The 23919-nt window shown below is 45.5% G+C and overlaps 1 protein-coding gene across 3 annotated transcripts in view; it reads right to left on the minus strand.

Annotated features, from left to right (window-relative positions):
- Nucleotides 1-228: 228 nt before the first annotated feature.
- The window catches only part of MICU1 (mitochondrial calcium uptake 1), a 111052-nt gene continuing 87361 nt past the window's right edge, over nt 229-23919 (minus strand). For 2 of the 3 annotated variants that reach the window (XM_009290567.1, XM_009290566.1), the window contains 4 exons: nt 17636-17773; nt 11358-11466; nt 3363-3452; nt 229-1140 (listed from right to left, as the gene is read on the minus strand). In XM_009290567.1, coding sequence (XP_009288842.1) covers nt 980-1140; nt 3363-3452; nt 11358-11466; nt 17636-17773 — 498 coding nt within the window. In that variant the 3' untranslated portion in view covers nt 229-979. The remainder of the gene's footprint in view (nt 1141-3362; nt 3453-11357; nt 11467-17635; nt 17774-23919) is intronic. The other variant, XM_009290568.1, reaches the window with a different exon arrangement.

Consider the following 23919-nt stretch of genomic DNA (forward strand, 5'->3'; position numbering starts at 1 on the left):
GGCCATCCCAAACCCGACCGCTTGCCTGGGGCTGGCTGGCAACACGGGAGAGCAAACAGGGCAGCTCTGGCCTTTCCAGTGCTGACTTCTGGGCTTCAGCTTTCCAGCTCTGGAAAGTCGTCATGATTTTTTTCCCCCCCCTTCCAAAACGCCCCAGCTCCAGTGACTCGCCACCAGCCTTAGGTGGAGACCTGAAGCAATCGAAAGAGATGAGCCACGAGCCATGTTGTTGTGAGCAACATCTTTACACAATACTTTACAGAGAGGACAGCACTCAGCAAATAACATCTTTCAGCCTGTTCCCATTACAGAACAGCAACTCCCCAGGGAGAGGGCTCCCATTAGAGACCTCCTGCAGCAGGTCACTTATGCAAGGCAGGATGGGCAGGAGAGCCAGTTGCTCCACTACTTTTAACTGCTCTTACACCAGAGGCAGCACCTCAGCTCAAGCAGCCCCTCTGCGGGTACACCCATCCCCTCCACCCCCCGACAGTCTGGGGGAGCACAGAGCATTTGGCTGACTGAAATCCTGGGGTGCTCTCAGCACCTGCCTGCTCCTAGGTCCCACCGGTATGATCTATCCATGAATTCCATGGCTTCTTAGGAGCAATCTAAGAATTAAAATAACCCCCATGCCATTTTTTAACAACATTAAATAAGTGATTTGGGTGCAGCCCCACCAGCTCGCTCGATGCCCAGCTCTGCAGGCAGGGCGCATCACGAAGTGGAGGTGGCATCAGTAAGAAAAGTCCTTTTCTTTTTCCTGAGAGAAGAATATTAAAGGGCCAGCGGCAAGCAGAAGCTGCAAATACAACAGGCTTTGATTTCTAACTTTGATTTACAAAAATCTCCTGTTATGAACAGTCTGGGCTCACCAGAGCCTGGTGCCACCCTGCAGGTGTCCGCAGCAGTGGCACTCACCCGCAGGTGATGGTGGCAGGGCTGAGACAGGGAAGCCGGGTGCTCCTCCCCGACCCTGCTACTGCTTGGGCATGGTGAAGTCCCACGCCGTCTCCTGGGCGCATTTCCACATTGCCCGCATGAGTCGTGTGAAGCCCATGTCCTTGGGCTTCTCCAAGCCTCTCATAAGGCGCTGCTTCATTATGGCAACAAATTCCTTGTTGCTCAGCTCGCCGTTCCCTGCGAGAAGAAGAAAAAAAAAATTAGAAACATTAAAATCCAACAACCACCTCCTCCCCGCATGCACTAACTTTAAAGGGCAGCAGCCACAAGTGTCATTTCTTGCAGAGACCGAAATCACATTTGGCTTCAACCTCCCAAAATATCCTGCTGAGCAAGGGTTGCATTTAAATCCCAACCCTACGGACGCTGCCCTGCTTAGCCTGGCACCACGAAAAAAAAAATAGAAACATTAAAATCCAACAACCACCTCCTCCCCGCATGCACTAACTTTAAAGGGCAGCAGCCACAAGTGTCATTTCTTGCAGAGACCGAAATCACATTTGGCTTCAACCTCCCAAAATATCCTGCTGAGCAAGGGTTGCATTTAAATCCCAACCCTACGGACGCTGCCCTGCTTAGCCTGGCACCACCACGTCTTGCAGGGCCTGGAGCACTGGGGTTTGAAGACAGAAAAGCAAATGCAAAGCAAATGCCCATGCGCCCCACAGGAAACTCTCCGCTTTAAGTGGTTTAAGAAATTACAGGAGCACAGGGTAACAGAGCACAGATTTTTCTTAATGGAATAGAAGGGAAGATTCATTAAAGTAATCTAGTGAGGTTATTGAGAGTTATGTCAACTAAATTTATGTTAAAAATAAGATGATAGTAAATTGGGACAAATTTTATTCCGTAGTTGCTGAACCACCAATAAATTAAAACCTCTGGGATTTTTATTTAGGATGCTGGTCGATCGGAGGGGACAGCAAGCCACGGCGCGACCGACAGCCGGACACCTGTCTGCTAAGCAGCTGATGCCTTCTGCCACGATGCCGCACATATCCTGTTGCCTGTTTTGCTCCCCTGCCTATGGCGCACAGTTTTAGCTTTTGGGGAGCAGCACAGGAAAGCAACCCATCTTTGGGCACAGAAGAAATAGGAGGGACATCAGCCCTCAAGAAACAAACCTGCCAGTGCCATCGGTTCCCCAGATCAAAGGAGCGAGAATCTCTCTGGCTGATACGGGGAACCACATCATTATATTTCACGAACGTGTTTTCTTCATTTGAGAGCTTTTTTTCCTGCCTCACATCCGAATGCAAACCTGGGCAGTGAAATTCCAGCAAACTATCAAGGGGTGAGTAAAATTCCCTCTGGTGCTGCAGGTTTTTGATGCGTGCATGGTAACGTCTATAAACACCGACGGAGTGACAACACAAAAAAAAAGTCTGCGCCTGCTTTTCCACTTGATTCCTTCCTTACAGGGACTCCTCTGGCAACCACAGTCTTTCCCCCCAAAGGTTTGCTATCAAAATATTTAGCAGATTCTCCTACAAGAGGATGCAACCGGAGAATATTTGGCTACGCTTCAGTTCACTCTAATCTCCAGCCTGATCATCTGGCTTGAGGGTCGTATCAAAGTGGCACTGAAGCACAGAGAAAAATAAAAGAAGAGATGCAACCTTAGAAATGTGCAAAGAAGCAGGTGGGGCTGAAGCCAAGAGGGGCAACAAGGAATAAAATAAAGATTTTTTTTTTAATGTTCATATTTATATCAGAAAGCAAACAACTGTCTATTTATGCATCACTGCTGCTACTCAGAGCTGCCAGATCCCAGTGACTGTGCTGGAGAAGCAGGGTGCCAGCAAGGTCGCTGGTTTCGGCTTGATAGTTTTGGGCAAATGCAGAATTTTGCTACTTTCCAGTTCTGAACTGCTGCCATCATCCCCTGGTGGCAAAGACTCCACTAATTCTCATTAAATCAACTCGAGACTGCTTCATTGTGGCAACAAGCTACCCCAAAGTGCTCGCATCCTCTGCGGGCCAGCAAAGCAATGAGCTTCCCAGCACGGCACAGAGCTGCCATTAGTTAAGCTGATATTTGTCCAGGACTTTGGAGATAAACTACCAGATAGGCTCGTTTCCAACACTGGAGCACATTAGCTCATTTTGTTAAACAAAACAGAGTTTTGAGGGTGTGGGGGGGAAGCTGTGCATGCCAAATGCTTGCATCCAGTGCTTTAAGATCAACATCTCGGAAGCTGGGTACCACCAGATACCCTTCCTAGATGAGCAGGAGCATCAGTACAGATCCACGGCCAAAGAGTGGATGGTGGCATGGCAAGAAGAGCCAAGGCCATGGCAAGCTTTCATGGCTGGCATTTTTTCCCTCTATTTCTTCTCCCGGGTTGACTCTTGCCCAGCCTGGCTGAGAGGAATGGGGTGAGGTTGGGGTCACTCACCATCGCAGTCGAAGAGCGCAAACACCACATCGCACACGTGGTCAGAGAGCTCCACCTTGGCCACTGTCCTGGCCACTTGCTGCATCGTCACTGCAACGGAGGGAGGGCACAAGGTTAGCGAGACATCGTGATCTGCCAAACGCAGGCAGAGGAGTGAAAGACTCTTGTTCCTCCACGGAAAACTGCCTTTACGAAAACATGTCATGTTCAAAGAGGCTTGAAATAAGCTTCGTCCCCAGCCCCAGCACATGCCTCAAAACCAGGCTCCTCAAAGCCTTCGCCTTCCTACTGCAACACCGCATGGGGTGTGGAGAGGCTGCTGGTGAGCACCGACGTGGCAATACCTGTGTGTTCAAGATAAACATTAAAAACACTGAGATGAGGTTCCCCCCCCCTTTGGTTACAAAATTGGAAGAAGTGTCAGCACTACAGCAAACACCAGGTGGGAAACCTCTCCTGACAGGCTTGATCAACAAGGCAGCTCCTTCTGACAGTGTTACAAAGATGATACTCTATGAACCAACTATTCCAACAAGCTGGGAATAATAAAAACCGGTTTTCCTGTTAAGCAACCCAGGGCCAGTAATTGCAGAACAAACCCATCCACCCTCTTCCTGTGATAGGCTCTGCAGCAAGCAGACAAGGTTAACCTTGCAATAAAATAAAAGAGTTGTAACGAATTATTTCACTTCCCCCCCCAGACCGGCAGCTGAGTTCATCAGCAAAGAAGCAAGCGGTAGTTTTATTCACGCCTCTAGAAAAGAGCAGTCTGCGGAGCTATCAATCTGGCAGGGTTATGCAGTAGATTTTGCTGCATAAAGGGGAAAAAAAACCCATCATTGGGCTGGTTCAGCTGTCTCCCAACATGTATTTGTGTGCATCTGGCTACCCTCTAGTCTCCCTTTGACAGCTGCTAATTGAAGGAAGGAGGGGAGGCAAGAGCAGCTCAGTTGTCACTGTTAGCCAGGGCTGAAACACCCTGCGCCCTTCCAGATACTCGATAAAACAGAAGGGCTTTGCATGAACATGAGTGTATATTAAGTTAAATTGCTTCCCTGCAAAGTCTGACCCAAGGAAACCCTGACCGGAGACACTTTGCACCGCAGCAGCGAGCCCACAGCAACTGGGATGAATGTTTAGCTGCAGAGCTCCCCTTCAGCAAGGAAAAAGAAGGAAGTGGCACGACACAAAATCAGATTGAAACCAAAAAAAGCCTCTGCTTTCACCCACAGCATCCTTCTGGGTTCATGCACTCTGGTCCCTTTGCAGAGCTATTGGCCCTTCAGAAATTTTGAAGAGTTATGTGTCAGAAAGGAAAAAATAAGCACCCAATCTATACCATAATCAGATTAATTAGAAACTGCATAAAGTGTTTCTAATAGGATTTTTTTTTTTTCCCATGAATGTTCAGATTACTGGTTCCTTCCACCCCATTTCTGCTCCCCTAAGTGAGGTTTGGGGTTTTGGGGGAGGAATCCACAGCCACCATCGGGTTCTTTTCACCTGTAAAATCCCTCCTTTTACTAAATGATGCAGAAGAGAACTGAAATTAAACAGAAGGTGGGTTAATCTCAAGTAGGCACCTGCTGTTTCCCTGTAATTATTCTTTTTGAGTTAAAATCCTTTCCTACGTGAGAGACGTAGCTCTGGTCTGCAGTTATTACTCTATATTTCAGTTCTGTCACTGTAAGTCAGGATACAGCCACTGCTTCTGTGCGTGTCCTGCTGGCAGCCAGAGCCTGCTTTGGGGAGGGCAGAGGCAATGTAATCATTAAAGAAAACTTGAATTAATTTTTTTCCCTAGTCTTATGCCCAAACCTTGCCAACTGAGCCGTGGGGAGACTGCACGTCTCTCCCAGCCCACCCACGCCAACCGGGCTGCAGAATATACTGTGCCACGCACACAGCACAGCTCTCAATAAAACCTGGATAGCAAAGAAAATGGGAATTCATGTTTTAAGCGCAGGGACAGCCACCACATCTGTGCATCCCTTTTCTTTTGGCGCTCTTCTTCTGAATACGCACAAATTAGCCAGCAACGTGCATCCCTTTTCTTTTGGCGCTCTTCTGAATACGCACAAATTAGCCAGCAAGATGCAACATGATCGAATGAACGAACTGCAACACAAGCGAGCAGGCGCATTAGATGGCGGCAGCCCTCCAAAAAGGGCTTTAAAGGTCCACCATTTAATTACCTCACACTGACATCAAACGCTCACAAATTAAATGACAAAGCTGCCTTCAGCTTTCCCCCTTGATCCAGAGGGAGGGACTGATGGCCAGCATCACACATACCGCAAACCAGAGGAGAGAGTGACTATAAATTGCATGAGTATAATGCAGTACTTATAGGTCCTCTTTGATCAAATGCCACAAACACGAAGTGGCAGCAAACGCTGGAGCCGAACAGTGGATGGCATAGTCCTTTTTACCAAGATAAATGCCCTGCCTCTGGATTTTATATATGCCTTTATAAAAGGCACCTTTCTCCTCCCCAATTAGGCAATGCTCGTTCCCTAAACACAGCCCTGGCTCCAGCCAGCTGCAAAACATGCGCTGTAACTCCTACCTGCCACACGCACTGCTGAGGGACCTCAGTAACACGCAAAGCTCAAGGAAAAAGAAGAGGTTTAGGTAAAAGAAAAGAGTTTAGATAAACTTATTTCTCAGCTTATTTTTTCCCCAGAAAGTCCTTCTGCTGGGGAGGCACTTTAAAACACCTCAACTTTGCCCAATGGCAGAGGTTTTAGGCGCTGTAAGCCACCTCTTACCCGAGGCCCAGACCTTCAGACAGCAAAAGTATATCTCTGTTTCCTCAGACAGCAACACTGAATTACATTTAAAAGGAGTTAAATGAAAATCTTCTTTAAAGGTGCTCAACCAAGCTTTGATACCATCCTCTCCTCCTGGTGCCCCGGGTACGCTACTGAATAAGTTATTTGCTATAGCCTTATAGGGAAAAAAAAAGTTAGAATGATTACTTTAATTATAAGTCATGTTATTCTGCTGAGTTTTCACCCTCTTCCTTCCATCTCTACAGGGTGTTGCCTGATCCCTCCCTCCTCTTTGACATCCACTTATTTATTTTTCACAGCTGCAGTTTTACCAGCTGTAATTTGTACTTACGGCCACCGGTTACTGCTTCCTCTCTTATTAATCCAACTGCGCAAGTGTCACCTCCATCACATTGTTCTCGCTCGATGCAAAAATTCTGCAAAACTGTTATTTCACAGGGGCTGAGTGACTGTGCTGTGCTCAGTAACGATTTTGTTGGTTTTTAAGGAGTCGTAAGGAAGGGGAAAGTGCCTCTGCTCTCCACTTTGACGCACACGCTCCAGACTACAAGGTATCTTGGTGAGGCAAATAAAATTGAAGTAAACCTCCCAGCATCATTTCTTTACCATTTTGCAAAATGAAATAGGTGCTGTCTGGGGAAACATCTCCTAAAACAAAGCTTGTCCAGATTTGGGGTTTTGGGATGGCTGCATCTGCATCCATCTCTACACGGGGAAGTCGCCTGCATTTTATACCACCGAAAATGAGTTCCACGTTTCTATCTTGAAAACCTATGCGGCTTTTCAAATTTCAAGTGTTAGTGTCTCCCACTGGTTCCTTTAATGAGCCATCTGAGTTATTTTATGCAAGTTTAATGTCTGCACAGTTATCTTTTTTTTCACTCCAATTCCCAGAACTGCACCATGAGTAATGCCTCACCAAGTGCTTACAAACAGGGCTTTTCTATGGGCCAGAGCCTAGCCAGATGGCAAACTTCACTTTTTTCCTCTGTCTTGAGATTAATCACACATTTGGCCAAAATAATAGGCAGCTGGGTTGCTGCTTTCATTTCCCACACGGCACCCAGGGTGACGGGAGCAGGGCTCCCTGCCCTGCACGGTCCCAGGCTGCAGAGGCAGGACACGTACTCTGGGCTCCCAGAAATCAGGGTACGTAGGGTCTCACGTTGATATGCACGTTTCATTTTAAGCATCCCAGTTGGAAACGTTGGATGCCATCACTGACAATATAACTAGCAAAAATCTATTTAACTTTCTTCAAATAATTTGCACATGTATGTGCCGGAATATCCATCCAGAATAGAGATGCACAAACCCTACGCAATCCTGTGGCACAGCACATTTTTCTTTTTCTTCTCAAAATGTGAGGCTGCAGCCCTGCAGCTGAGTAGAAACTGTTTTAACATCAAAGGGCGCATGACGAAAAGTCATGGAGATCACGATTCTGGGAAAAAAGCGGAGCTACCAGACCAAAGGCAGAGCCGATCCACTGTTCACGTAATATTCAGTCATAAATAAGTAAAGAAAGGAGATTCCAACACAGAAAGTGGTTTCTAAACTGAAACGTATTCAGCATCTTCCAGGGCTGTTGATCTATGGAGAGCTTGTCCTCCTCAGGGTTACCAAACTGATTTCTTAAAAGCCTTGGACAGGCACCCTCTGCTGTGACAGAGCTTTGCCCAACTCGTCGCATCAGTGCTCAGCAAACACCACACTGTAATTGTGCATGTACTAAAACCAAAGGGCAGGAGAGCTCCAGACCCCTCCCTGCTTGAGGGCATGGTGCCAAGCACTTCCACTGTCCCTCTCCATCAGGACGCACACATACACACACGTCAACCCACTGGTGTGAGGGCAGCAAAGGTCACAACCTGTGACCCTGACTTGCCTCTGCAAGGACACCAGATTTCATCATTCAACTCTTCTCCTTCTCACAAATTATCGCAAATACTCATCCAGGCTTTCTTACACACCCAGAGAGGCTGCGGCACCTCCGTCCTTGGAGATATCCAAAACCTGACTGTAGGTGGCCCTGGGCAAGCTGCTGTAGGTGACCCTGTTGGACTAGAGGGTCTCTAGAGATCCCTGCCAACCTCACCTACCCTACAGAAGTCCTCCCCATGCAACTACCAGCGTTGACTACATGCCATTACTCCAGAGGAGTGATCTGAGCTGTGCCTCCATGGGGGACTGACTTCTTTCATCCAGCTCCGAAGGCAGGTTAAAGCAAGCACCAATTCGATGACAAATACATGCTGCAACCAAAACTCACGTCTACCTCCTTCTAAATTCCCTGTCAAGTCTGCAGCCATTTCAAGCTCCATACTTCAAATAAAACAATCTTCGATTAACCCCTCCTGGGCTCCAGTCCCGCTCCGAGCCAGCTGAGCCACCGGAGCAAGCAGCAGGCTCAGCCATCTCCCCTCACTTTGGCCCATCTCTAGCGAAGCACACCTGTGCCTTGCCCTACAACACAACGAGTTATACCATGGCTCTCTGCCAGCACCAGCAGAACAGCTGCTTGGAAAGTCTGGCTGCAGACGTTGCCAAAAAAAGTGCAATTCACACCCTCGCCTCGAAAGGGGAATAAGTGACAAATTCGGCTCCTGTCCTGCTGCCAGCTGTAAGCCCAGGCTGGGAAAGTTTTCTAAGTAATGCTTATGATTTAAGAGAATGACGACTATTATGTTTCTGGTAAAATGAAAGATGGACTAACAAATAATCTGTGCGTTATTCTATGTATCATTAAAATACAGGTTTGTGATCCTTTTTAGAAAAAGAGGCTACTTCAATTCAACACAGAAAACAGGTTGTCAAGCTATGGCTGTTTGGTGCCATCCATTTTTTTTCCTCTTAAATTTTAAACGGCCCTTCTAAAATTATAATAACATTTACTGCATTAGGTTAGCAGCAATTTATTTGATATACAAACTATCCTCTTCCCCACATGATGAGTAATTTTTACATTTACTAGTTTTTAATAAGCAATCTTGTGAAAGCTTGACTTCTGGAAAAGTACACTCCATTTATTGCTTCTTTGATTTGTGGGTGTAATATCCAGACTCAAAGCGCACGCATATGGAAATGGGTAATGCATAGACAATTTAGGCATGGGAGCACAGAGGTCCCTGCTGCAAAACCCAGGTGTATCACTGCAGCTCACTCTGCACCTTCGTTAGGACCACAGCAAAACGCTCTCTTCATGCCTCCTGCCAGATACACAGGAGCATCTCTGGGTTGAGCAGCACAGAAGAACGCGAGGGGTGATTCGTGTCAGCTACCAGGCACACATGAAGAGGGGATTTGCAGGATAACCCTTCTCTTCTGCCCAAGCCTGAGGAAATCTCTTCCGACAGCCGGGACCCTGCAGGTAGGGACGGGGGTCTGGGACCAGCCAAGCCCACGAGCAGTTTGAAGCTATGCCCTGCACACCACCAAACCTCCCCAAGGTTTCTTACCCCAGCCAAAGGACTTCCAGCTCAATGGCTGTGGCTCCAGCACAAGCTCGTTAATCACACATAATCACACACTGATTTACCAACTGTGCACGGACCTAAATACTCCACAAATACATATTGCATGACTGGGCAATTGCTATTTTACTGTAGACACTGAGTAAACTGGATTCACTGGGCTATTACCTCCTTGTGGGACGCTGCAGAAAGGGCTCTGCGCAGCAGCAGCACATCTGTACTTCATGTTTTTTACTTTTAAATGAAAGAAAATCCTATCAAGTTCTTTTAACTTGAAGTCTTAAGATAACGGTGATCTAAAACAAAAAGTACAGATGATTTCCCCCAAAAAAATCAAAGACGAGGAAGGCTGCTGACACACACAAGAAGAGGTGTGACACATTTGACTCCCTTTGTTCCACTGCCCAAAAACCTATTAATGTCTTAACATTTCCACAACAGCAGTGGCTGGAAGAATAGCTGACTTCTGAAACATTTAATTTTGCAGCTGCCTAAATACATCAGCTTTAACTTTCTAGTAGACAAGAGTTTCCACTTTGCCTAAAAAACTTTTAATGAGTTTGCCATTGTTTTTTTTTCATATTCCCAGACTGAGTGTTTTTAAAAAAAAAATCAAAAAAAGATCTATAGAAAAGAAAAGCATGCACTTGTGACAAATCCTGGCAGCAGAGCGTTGGACTTTTTTTTTCTTTAAAATGTATGGTTGGTTTTTTGTGGTTTGTTTTTTTTTTTTTAAATCAGTGTGTCAGATCTGAGAACATACCTGATATGGATTAGCTCAGAAAAGGAAAAACACAATGAGATGAAGAAGGATATGGATTGGTCTGATCAATAAATGACACTATTACCAAGCTCCCCAGGAAACACCAGCTCTGAAGTTTATTCAGCCAGCTCCTCCGGCCACGCGCAGTCTCTGGACTGTGGGTTATCTGAAGAGAGCCTCCTCTGGACAGACTTTAGTGCTCAGTCTGGGACCTCAGTGGGGTTCCAGCACTCCCCCTCCTTCCCTCCAGTGTGCCTGGGAGCTCCAAAGGTGCTTGCCATTACTTGGATTTCAGATCAGAAATGCAGCATCTGGCCACACAGCTCTTATTTCTAAGCAAAGCCTCCCATTTTTTAAGCAAAGCTGAAACAAAACAAGGGTTGAAACGTTCCTACCACCAGCTCCACTGCTGGTTAGTGCCTCTGCCGCATCAATCATGGAGACCTCTACAGAAGATAGAATTGGCAAGAATACTTCTTATAATACCGCTTGTCTTTGCCAACAATAATTTTTCAAGTACTTCGTGAAAGGAGAAAACACCTCACTCCAGAAGACATGGATGAAGAAGAAACACTGGTGTGCCCGTGCTCTGGTCCCAGAGCCCGTGATACACTCACTAGGTCATCTTGCCTCTGCATGCATCAGGCCTGAATGGTCCTGCTGAAGATACCCCATGATATCACCACTTACTAATCAGTCACCATGAAATTACTGCTTCCTAGTCTATTCAGGCTATATATTTCAGCCTTTTTTTCCGCTCTATGTCTAAAGCTGGGGAAGTATAAAACCTGAAATCCCTCTTTATCTATGGCGTAACAAGTTAAAGCTCTCATTGCAGGGAGGAACTGCAACTTTGGTACATTTTCAGCCTGTGCTCATTCAACATCTTCCCAACTTCAAAGATACAGCATGAATCGCGCTCCCTCAAGCTTTCAGTGCCTGTCCGTCTCACAAGTTTTAATACCTTTATCAAGCGAAGCTCCAGCCATGTGGTAGAAGCTCAAAGCTGTGTCCACATCATTTATGTTCTTCAGAAAAGTGAAGAAGCTCTCCACCTCCTCAAACGTCAGCCCCTAGGACAGAGAAAAGACGGTCTTACAGTGATGGGAAAAGGAGACCGTGACACTACCTGGATTACAAACAACAAAGTGACTCATCAGCATCATCTGCACACTCAAAACACTCCTACCTTGGCACCTGCAGATATAGGTTGCGACCCGTACTTTTGTTAACTGCCTCTGCTCCCCTCCTGGCCCCACCAGTCGTGCGACGGGAAGGGACTTCCCCATGCACGGTCAGGGGTGGCAGAGACCGAAAAGCATTTCTCTGGCCCTTGCTCCGCAGCCAGCTCTCGCCCAGAAGAGCAGACACACCATAAGCCTGTGGTTGGGATGCAGGAGACCGCTGCAAGCAGTTTCATTTATATATTTTTTTCAAGGCGGCACACTTGCAATGACAATAATGAAATAGTTCAAGCGCTACATGGTCTCTCCCAAGAGATTCAGGGATCCCTGGGGGGATCCATGTCTTACGCAGTGTCGCAGAAGGTGACACTGCAAACCACAGCACAATAGATGTGCCCCAGTTAGCTTTGCTGCTGGTGGCAGGATGGCTGCGGGGCTGGATCGCTGTCTGCTCTACTTACTAGCACAGTTGCCCGGGGCTTGGCTTGCCCTGGGATGGGTGAACGTGTGCTCAGTGAGCGCCAACAGCCACGCACTCGGATAGTCATGGAAATGCATCCTGAGATCCCTCAGCGCTGGCACTGCTGCAGCACAGTGCAGCCGATGGGCAGGCAGGGGATAAGCGACATGCTCCTCTCTGCACCAATCCGACTGGCAAGGAGCCCGCTGAGAGAGCGGCTGCTGACGAGCGCAGCTTTGGGACCCCCACCCAGTTACACTACACAACACCCGATTTTATCGATCCATTTAGCACCAGCATCAGTGCTGGGACAAGAGCTGCAGCCTCCAAACTCCCCCACCATGGCCACAGCCTGGAGCCAATGGAGGGGGTAAATCATCACCACAGTAATAACCACTCGGCTTTCCTCTCTGGAAGAGATAAATCAGCTTGTCAAGAGGAGTTCAGGTTCAGGCTCCTCCTGTCCTGTTTAACACAACAGACTGATATAACAAGATACTAAAAATCCCAACTGCATAACACGGCACAATTTCATGGTCTGGACAGAAGAGCAGATGTTCAGCGGGTGCTGTCAAATACAAATTTATACGATCACTTGTAACCCTGTTCAAACTCTTCCATTCTAATCAGGGAAGAAGCCACCTATCTTTTTTTGAAAGAAAAAGCACATTTTTTATGATCTTCTCATACAGACATGGTGCCTCTAGAATTGTAAGCAGAAGAATTACAGAAAATTTGCAGCTAGTTCCTATCTTCGCTGTAACTGAGTATGTGGCAATACACCGCTGATGTATGTTGCACAGCGTGCACACCCACAAATCCAACAGCAGGCTTTGTCAGCCCTGGATTCATGGGTCCAGACCAAAAAGGATGAGATAGCAAAATGCACACATGGACAACGGATCTGAAAAAATCCCCAGTTACCGTACAGGAAGCTTTCTTGAAATGTATACCTGCTCCGCTTCCCAAGTGGCATGCTAAAAGATGTACGGCAGAATTAAATAAAACACTGTCCTAGCAAAAAAAATCAAATAAATCAGGTACTTCTGCAGGAAGTACTGCAAAGATTCCTCTGTTTTGTACAATAGATCTAGAGGAGAAAAGATCTTTGTAATTCGAATACCTGTCCGGACACTTCCCTGCTACGCGTTTCCTGACTGACATGCTCCTGCCTGGGAGCAAAGCACTAAAAATGTGGAAAGCCTGCAGGAACCAGGAGGCGTGCGGCCACTTTCAGGCCAGCAGAAGACACTGTGCTGTGGTTTACCTGCTCTGTTTGGGACATCTGAGGTTTGCGGTAGTGGCCGCAAGGCATCCCAGCAGCTATTCTAATTTTGCATTTTCCTGGAATTTTCCACAACGAAATGGCAGATGTCAAGGCCAAACATTGGCCTGTCTGTGCAAAACAGCCCCTTGCTTAGTACCAACACTGCAGTTGCTATTACTCCAGTGGGTAACAGGGAAGGTTTACATGCTTACATATGTAAACTTGTGGTCCTTTCACCAGCTGAAAAAGCAAAACCAATGACATATGGGGGTATCCTACAAATCTGGGCTTTCATGTGGACAGAGATACTGAATCTCTGTAGCAAAAATGCCATCAGTATTATGAAATCTAGTATTTTATTGATGAATCCTATAGTTGAGGTTGGCATCAGCATTAACTCCTTTCCAGCTACCAAAATCAGAGACTGGGACAGCCTCAGGCTTGCACTGACAAGTTGACAGATGAATGATCACCTTCATCAGTCAGAAGTCTGAGCATGGGAATTTTTATCTATTCCCCGTCGATGTGTTTGTCACTGCTGCTCGGCTCTTTGTAAGTTATTCACATCTCCATTGAAAGACCAACAGATGTTTCCACTATATAATAGAGGCTTGTGTTAATTTGCAATCACAAGAAATTGCACATCTGGAGAGCACTAGGGTAGCGATTATGTGATCTGGATGATCGCTTCTTTCAAAGCATTTGTAGATCTAGCTGTTGATTCATAAGCCTGAATCCTTTCATCATTTAAGTAACACTAGCAATACATAAGCAGGCAGACTCCAGAAGCGCATATCTGCTTGCAACATGCATCTTACAACAGCTCAAACACCTTCTGCAAGAGTTAGGGCTTTTCACCTGGGAACCCAGGTTTCAGCCGGGGAGAATTACATCCCGCTCCCACCCTCTGCCATCTCAACAGAAAAATATGCTACACAGCCCCCAAAGCACGTGTAGAAGATGACCTGAATCACTAGTTTCTGAAGAGTCAGCTTGGTTTTCTAGCAGTTAGGGAGACATAAACCAAATACCTTGCTTGTAAATACTACCGACAACTCAAGTCCTTTTTACTAGGAGAAAAGCAGCTGTCTAAGTGTAACTTGAGGGGGAGGGTCGTAGGCAATTTTAAACAAAGAGCGTGGCAGCTTCGCTGAACATGCAGAGGAGTTCATGTATTCAGGGCCAGATAGGGTTTTTCCTCAAGAAAAATAAAAGTGAAAGCAGATTATCGATTAATACAAGAAAACATGCCGTTCCCAAAAGCAGGAATGTAGAATAACAATGTTGGAAAATGGCTGAAGGTTAGATTAAAACCAGAGCTTTAACGTTTTGGAGGCTGCCGGGGTTGCCTTGTGCAAGAAAGTTAATCGCATCAGACAATGAAGATGATGTTTGGCAGATTTCGTAAGAAAGCACTCACAAGGTAAATTGCATTTCCAAGGTAAAGCTTGCTGGGTACGTTTGGTACAATTACTGCCATTCCTCTCCCAGCATTACACTATTAAAATTATTTTACTCCCACTTTCTTTGGAAAGCAATAGCAAGTCAAAGCCCCTACTGCTTTCGGCGTAGAGGGAAGTTACAGTAGGTTAGTAAACTGTGCAGATAATGATACTAGGCTACTGTAAGAGTAGGCTAGTGAAGCATGAAAAGAAGGGATTTGGGGAAAAATTCTTCCTGCAAAACATGTTTGCATCATAAACCTCTCTGACCTACAAAGTGTTCAGTGACTGGAAGGTATTGCAGGGTAAATGAAGTGACTGGGTGGCTTTAATGTCTCATTGAGGTCTGGGAGCAGAAGGGAGAGCAGTGGATAGCACCGGCTCCACTCCCTTTTTATACGATGGGAGTAAAGCAGAGCCCGACCGAAACAGCTGCTTGCTCTGCAGATGTCTGGGTTACAAACACAGAGGAAGAAGCAACGCCAGCGTCGAGCTTATGCAGTTTCAAGTGGGAAAACACTCTCTGGCTTAATACTCCATTCATTTACAAAGAAAACTTTGCAAGCGCATCCCTGAATAAGTTATCCAGAAAGCTTGAAAGACGGTTAATGTGATTCTGGCCACGGCAGTCCTGTTTCTAAAGAGATGGGGAAATTTAAGTGACATAAAAACACTGACAGCTGCACCAGGGTGATCCAATAAAAGTACGTAAGTGTATTTAGATACAAAGCGCTGCACACAAATCTGCAAGGGATATGGTCTTCTAAAGTACCCCAGGGGAAAAAAGAAACCCACAAACTTTCAAGAAAAGGTTCTCTTATATAAAAGACAACGCAAAGTCAGGCACGAGGCTGGATTCTCTGTGAAGTAAAACCTGCTGAAGTGGAGGATTTCAGTGCCTGATTTCTCTAGCTCTGCATAAGTACTGACTCTGAGCTGCCCTGGCTGCAAAAAAGGCTTATCTGCCTCCACTGCAAAGTGGTTGGCACTTCTTGCATCCTTTACATCTCCTCGAGCCATTAAATATCTTGTACTTGTTAACAGAGAGGCCATCTCATTTTAGGATTTTGGGTCTTTCATTCCCTCCAGTCTAAGGAATCATGTGTTTTCCACCAATTCTGTTTCTTCCAAATGTCATTTTTTGTCCTATTCCCCAATTTCTCTCCTTGAAAGTGCTTGGAATAAAGAAAGAAAAAGACTTACTCTGAATCCAGTTATCTGCAAATAGAAACACAATCTAGCTGATTTGGGGATGAGGAATAAGGTAAAAACAAAAAGTTCTTCCTCTGCCACAGATGTCAGGGTCTTGGCTTACACATGAAAAGAAGAAAACATCTGCTGTAAGAAACCTTCCAAAATAACTCCCTCTGCCTAATTTCTCATACACCCAGCTACTGTTCAATAAGTGTGTGTGTATGTATTAAAGAAAACCCAAATCACAGCAAAAGAATTGACAGTTTGGGAACATTAACAACAGAGCTGATATTTCTGTTAGACACATCACAGTTAAGTATTTTTTCCGCAAGAAATCAAATGATCCCTGTTAAAACTCAAGAGGAGCAGAGGTATTGGAAAAGCCAAATCTGCAGCGTTTCGCTCAAAGATCAAATAAACAGACACTACCTTGGAAACATCAGTGGTCTCATTTAAGCCGGAGACAGCAAGCTTGAGAAGTGAGATTTCCAAATATTAACAAGCAACATGTCTCAGCTCCAGTGACATGTTGACACCATCTATTGATAACAGCCTATTAAATATTGAGCCTATTTTCCTACAAAACATGAAAGAATCTGCAAAAAACCCGCTCTTTCTGGCACCCTGAGGCCACAAGAAGCTGCAGGTACCACAGCTCCTCTGGCAGGAACACAACTCTGAGCATGGCCTTTTGGTTTGCTAACAGTTTCCTCCAGTTTTTAATTTTTTGGCATTATTTGCAGTTAATAGAGACCTATTAGTCTACGTGCTCCACTGCTTCAGTACACCCAAATTCTCCTCCAGCACCAGTGAAAGAGGGAGAAAATGGGGGAAAAAGGTCACTGGAACGGCTTCACATGAACTGAGGATTCCTGCACATCACAGGAGTCCAGTTAAGGCACCAAAAAGGGACAAAAAAGGACTAGACCCCGGCCAACACTCGTGTTTTATAACACACTTTGCATCTAAACCAGTTAAGAAATAAACGCCAGTTCTGATGCCAGGAGGAAGCAGCTCTAAAACAGTCAGACCAACCCAATCCGCAGCCAAAGACTTTCCATCCATTCTCATTTTGACGCATCGCTTGCTTATAACCTAGTTAATAAAAGAACAATCCATCTTTATAGAAGCAGATGTGAAATTCTAATACTGAAGTAATTTAGCAGCCCATACTTGCCTTACTGATAAAGCATGTCCTTTCGGTATGGATGTCTTATTCCAAGGTCTCTCACTAAATTTACAAGTGTAGGATCTGCAACCTTATTCCTCTCTAAATCACGAGTAATTCAAATAATTTTTCACATAAGTTCGTAACTAAATAATAAGCTGCCCAGTCACAGCAGCTAATTAATCCAAGGTCAAGCCAGTAACTAGGAACACGTCTTCAATGTTTATTCTGGCTCCAGACCCAGAGTGCCGTTCAGCGAATTTAAATTTTGAAAATTACAGCATCCATTTTAACAGGGACAAGCCTACACCCTGATGTGGACATTGACCACTGCACTCCCACCTCTCCCATCTCCCTGCTGCTGGCAAAGTATTTATCATCTGCAAAGTCAGCATGTCTCCCCATGCTGCTTAACAAGGTGTGGGTGCTTTTCTTGAGAAGATAGAGATTGCTTACTCATTTCTCAGCATGGTGTGGGACGGCTGCCCCCACCGCAACTTCCCGAATTTGCCACCGGCGCCACTGACCTCTCCATCTTGGAAGTGCTTCTTGAGCTGCTTCAGCATGACAGTGAGCTTCTTGGACTGCACCCCACTGTACGCCAGCAGCATGCTGCCGAACTGCCGCTCCGTGATCCGGCCCTCCACCGGGTCATGCCGCTCAAACTGGAAGGGGGGAAAAAAAAAAAGGGGAGATGAAAACAAGGCTGTGCAGCAGAAAGCTCCGTCCAGGGGAAGGGCGTAAAAAGGCACTGTGAGAAAAAATGAACGTTGCAGGAAGCACTGCTGAAGGAGAAATCCTAACGCATTTGAATATTCGCTTCCCCCAAGACTGCCTCCATCAATACGTCAACATTTTCCCTATGTGCTATTCCTTGGACAACCTCTGGAAGAAGTCTTTGTATCTCACCCTCCTAGTTTTATCTCGCAGGGGAACAGCGTTTGTAGAACTGAACTTGAAAAGGCAGGATGATTACTTCAACTTGAAACCAAGCTAGTGTCCACAGGTCTCCAAAGGGGTGAAAAGCAAGAACAAATACTAAGGTGTTCTTCACAGGCACTTCCAGCTTGGACATCTGAATAAACATCCAAAGAATTTGGCTGCTGCAGTGACATTTTCTGATTGATCAAAAATCTGCGCAGGACTGAGCTAACGTGCAAGTGTGTGCTTCAAAAGAAGTATTTGTAGGAGCGGTTCCATAATTGCTATAAAGGGGGCTGGTGATATATAAACCAGGGAAGAAAAATCTTGCAAAAACTTATCATCATTGTAGCTCTTCTCTGCTCCAAGCCCCATAGAGGTGGATTCAGCAAGGGAAGGTTTATGGAGGTTTCCAGACCTCATCTTCCCCAGTCCCAGAAAGTTCTCCTTGTCCCAAGCCCCTTCAAGACCCTTACAAACACTGCTGTGAGGCCCCTGTAGAACCTCCCACAAGCCCTTCAGCAGAGAAGGGTCTTCTCTATTAATTCATCTCTCCAGCACTAGTTTATGTTCTCCCAGCTTTCGCTGCAGGGAGAAGGGAAGGGCAATTCTCCCAACTTGGGAAGGTACTGAGTTTGAGCACCACGTCTCTGCTTAGATGAATAATGCAGATTTCATCTTTTCCTTCCCTCCTCCCTGCCCCTTTGTGGCCCTAGAAACATTAACGTTAGACTTAACCAACTTCGGTTTCATAGATCTCAACATTCAGGATCCCTTATTTGATTTCCTTCAAATTTATCAGAAAACATAGGACCTACACTACAGCTGATCACAAGCCAGATGACATTTAACAACAAAATTAATTTTTAAACTCCTATGGAACAACTCAGTACCACTGACTTGACATTATATTGCTCAGTGAGTTAACCATTTCTGCCTCAACCACTCTTCTGTGCCTAATTACACAGCTAACACAAAAGCCAGCAAGGCATCCGACTGAGATCAAGGTGGGGAGATGAAAGCCGGCAGATCCACCAGCCTTGCTCTCCATCTGTGTGCAGGCAGGGCTCCAGACATGACTGGCTATATACACTTTTAATATATACACTCTTCAGCTACACTATGTAACAACTAGGCTGCTTGCAAACAAGTTATTACAATTTCTATGCTAATGCTAAGTTGGGGGTAAATATTTTTTAGTTATTAGCATACCAGCCAGCCTTTTGCTGCTTTTCCCAGTGGGACACCAAGTGATTCCTACTGCATTTGAAATGCATGAAACGCCAGGGCTGGAGGGGTTTGGACGGACTACACTGGCGAGAAGCAGCTCCCAACCAGACAAATTCTGCTTCTTAGCACCTTGTGCTTGAGTGGCCCACACAGTATTTGGGAAAAAAGATGGCACTTTTTACTGTCGTCTGATACAGACATTGGGGTTTACTCACGACGCAAAACACCGGCCTCTCCTCTACTCGTGTGCTGGGGAAAAGAGAGGGAAAACTCCTTTGGAGAAAAAGTATGTGTTCTTCATTAAAAAGCAGAGGTAGTCCTTTCTGCCATGTTTGAAGAATGCAAAGAAGTTTTACAATACCCAAGAGACAGAAAAATTCGCAGTCAGTACTGTTTCAAAAGCAGCACCAATACTTTCTTCTACTATAATATGCCTAATTTCAGCCCAAAAGACACAAACCAGTGGTTTTCTACCAACCACCTTCAAATATCCCAAGTTTTAGCAGAGCATGAGATAGCATCTTTTATTAAAGGATAAGAAACAGGTCCAAATATCTCAAATCAACCTCATAAGTGGTGAATGTGCTTAGAAAAGTGTTGAGTCAGCATCTAAATGCCCACCAATCCTCTCCCCCTCCCTGCCTTAAGGAGCAGGCATTGTGCAGCTCCACGGGGTAACACAAGCAGCACAGCTCCCTGCAGTCTTGCAGACAGGGAAATAAAAAAGGGCCAACTCCTCAGTTTTTTTTGTAACTAGGCACTGAGATAGTGGTCAGATTTGCACTACTGGATGCAAGAGACCAGAAAAACTAAAAAAACCCTTTCATCTTCATTTTTCTCCTGATGTGTCTCATACAAAGCCCTCTGGTGCCAACTTTAAGGTAAGAAAGCAGGATTATTCTCCAAACACCATGCTGAAGTCGTCTTAACAGGAACACGATGATGAAACACATCATTTCAGGCCAGCTTTCTTCTTTCTTTCCCATTTTCAACTGTGACCCTGAGATGTTCAAAGCAATTGGCCCACTGCTGCTGCAGAGGGTCTCAGCAAGCCCTTCAGCTCCCTTTGCTCGGGCTTTCCCAAATAAAAGATGATGAAACACACCTATGGTTTAAGGATTACCTGGGGAAAGTTAGTACATTAAGAATAACCCTGTAATTGCCAGTCAACATTTGCAGCCATGCGGCTGGGAGAAAAGCAGACGAGCATGCTTTAAGCAGGATTAATTGTAAAATTCAATGCAAATTAACTTCTGCATCTCAAATGTCACTACTGAAAACTGATAAACTAAGTTACCTTATTTAGTGGCACCTGTTACTAAACATGTATAGCTAGAGAATAAGCAATGGGGAAAAAAATGCTTATTCCTCCTGTGATTCACCTTCTCAGCTTCTGGTCCTCGGGGTTTTAGGGGTTTCCTTGGTGGGAAGCTGCAGCTGGACCGATATGTCTAAAGAGGCACATGACAAATTTTTCGCCCAAGAGATTGCCTGATGCCACCTGGCACCCGCTAATCCTTTTACATTACAAAAACGAGGTGTACTGGCCCAAAAGTTTCCTGGCAGGTATTACTAGCACGCTTTCAACCATCACGCAAGGAAAGGATGGCCAGAGGTGTAGCAAAACATGCAAACTCTGGGTTTGGGTAATGTGGTCTAGACCAACCACCGGGGCTTCTTCTGTACTACAGGGAAAATAAAAATCAACAAATGCTATTGCATCGGCTGTCAAAGACACGAGCCAAGGCAAGTGGGGAAAGCCCTTCTGGAGGCAAACCTTTCTATAGCATCTGTTAAAAATAACTCCGATACTGAAGTATGAGGATCTCACTAGCTCTGAGCAGCAGTATTGAAACAAGGAGCGCAATTAACATGCTGATGCTTGCAATATTTTTGGAGTCTTGCAAAAATTATTAAAAATGCAGTAAAGCGCCCATCCTACTACCACAGCCTGAGTCTTGATCACAGCAGTAGCAAGAGCCTCACCTGCAGCAGACCCACTGCATGAGATGGAAGAGCTTTAGTCTTTTCATTTATCACACAGTTGGGAGATTGTGTTAAAGGACGAAATAAAGACAAAACAAATCCAAACACAATCTCCCAACTGTGCGAAAGGACGAAATAAAGACAAAACAAATCCAAGATGAAGGAACTAAAATAACTTATTTATACAAATCTCTTTAAAGTACAAAATCGTCCTGAGACCCTGTGAATAAACCAACTCATTCCCCCTCCCTGTGGGCTCCAAAACTGGTTCCAACTTTTAATTTCTGCAGGTGGTCATCAGGTGCAGCAATGAGTCAAAACACCATACAAATATGATTCCCAAGAAATAGAAAAGCCTGAAAACCATGGAACTAATGCTTCTTATTCTGGGTTTACCTCACTTTAAAATGAACACCTCTAACATTAAACCAAAACACTCACAGATGCCCAAAGTCAATTCCTGGCACCAAGCGTAATGCTCTCCCATACACAGGCACACCGCGGTGTTCATTGCAAAGGCCAGCCTAGAAAAAGGCTGACAAGCGAGAGCTAGTCAACAACCAGTTTCCAAATTCAAGTATACTCACCACTGACTTGAGGAAAAGCAACGAAATCATGGTGATGGATAAAGAAAGTTCAAAACTTGCCTCCAAGCTAGTGTCAAATACGTTTAAATTAATTACAGAAGGGATGAGCGGGGGATGTCATTTAAAGATGATGCAGAAAAATTTTGGTGAGAGAATTCTGCCTATTTTTTTTCTGATATGTTAGCAATCGTGTTTATTCATAAAGAAACTTAGCTTCAAATGATTTGTGAGTGGAAAAACCTTGATTTCAGCTTTAAAAAAAAAAGAAAAACAAACCAAGACAGCTACCCCTGACACCCCCTTTCCCACCTCCCTGTCTGGGAGCAGAGGTACCACATCTGTGCTCTCCTGCCTTCTTGAATGTCTTCTGGCCAACTGAACACAGCTCACCTGTCACCTCCACTTGAAAATGAAGGGGGGTGCAAAGCCTACAGTAATTTTTCTTTCAGTACTCAATACACAGTCTGTGAACAGTGTTAAGTGTTAAAATCCCTCAGGTATTTGAAAAGGCAGGAAAAATAGCATCCTTTCCCAGGTAATCACGATCCTTTGCCTTCATGCATGTGACGTTACTGTACAGGTTATTTTTCCAGTCACTCAGGGGGGTGTGTGCATAAAAAACCAAACCCCACAAGGATGGGATGCAGAGCAGAGCACGCTGAGATTTATTACAAGCAAACAAGTCCTCCGACAGCCTTCTTCCCTTTCATTTATCTTAAAGAAAGGAAAAGCACAGCCAAGGCAATCGCTCAGCCAGCATCGCAGGGCACCAGCCGGCACGGGACGGAGCAGCTCCCACGCATGACACCCACCATCGGGGACACTGGGGAGGGAACAGTGGGATCCTACCCTCCTCCGAACTGCAGCCCCAAAATCTACACATGCAACACAGATGGCCGGCAAGTCCAACACCTCCAGAGCAGCTTCCACCTGCAGCCACTTGGTGCCAGCAGTGGATTCTGCAACCGCACACTGGCAAAGATACAGTAAATAATGAAATATAATGCTCTCCAGTGTTCTTCCCGCAAGCCAGGATGCCCGAGATGCTGAAGAAATTAGCCTAAAATATAATAGGCAGTATTTTGAAATTAATTAAAAACCAGCGTGACATGCAAGGAAATCAAAGGCGTTTATGGGAGGGTAAGAAGGCAGGAGAAATGGGGCACAGCACTTCACTCTCCCACTGTCAACCTGACCCAGCTTTGCTAGCCCAGTTCCAGTAGCCAGTTCATATACCACATTAGGATCCTTTCTACAACCATTTAGAAGACTACCCATAATCTTAAACATGTGTTAAATACTCCCCGCCCCCCAAAAAAACGCAAACCCATCAGACAGGATGAACATCTTTGTGTTCCTCTATAAGCTGAAACGTGGGTAAGCTTCCTTTTAGCTTAGCTTTCTGTCTGAATAAATAACGCTACTCTCTTTTCTTCAATGCATGGAAAGGCTTCATCACATGAGGAGAGCAGAAGGCAAATAGACAATTTTCTTTGCTTCCATATCCCCTTAATTGCATAGCTTTATAGAAAGGCAATACAAGGATCCACCATAAAACGGCAGACCCATAATCCCTCTGCTTCCAGACTTCACTATTTTTTTCCCCCCACTAACTCAATCCACTTTCTCCTGTGGGAAATCAAATGACAGCTTCTGAGAAGCATCCAGCCTGAACCAATTCAGAGACACCACCACGAGAAATACCTTCATTCAAAATAACCGCTGGAACTTCTTAAACACAAACATTTCATCTCTCCTTCTGCCACCACCAGCTGCAAGGCTCATTGCTGGGAAATGAAGCAGCTCTGATGGCTAAGGAGCCATCTGGCACAGGCAGGAGGACCTCCTCTGGGTCCTCCTTAATTGGGGCATCGCAAATGCCACCACGGACTTGCACCATCCACCTCATAAATGTAGACTTTTCCAATATGAGAAATAACGGGGAAACTAGGAAATGTCATTTAAACCAAAGGTTTAGGGTACAAACAGCATCGTGTCTCTGTGAGCACAGACCTGCAGCCCTGGCACGCCATACATCGCGGGGTAAGGGCTGAATTACCCCTTCCAGTTCAGGCTCGGTGCAGTGG

Source organism: Aptenodytes forsteri, unplaced genomic scaffold (genome assembly GCF_000699145.1).
Source record: "Aptenodytes forsteri isolate BGI_AS27 unplaced genomic scaffold, ASM69914v1 Scaffold349, whole genome shotgun sequence".
NCBI classification, from domain to species: Eukaryota; Metazoa; Chordata; class Aves; order Sphenisciformes; family Spheniscidae; genus Aptenodytes; species Aptenodytes forsteri.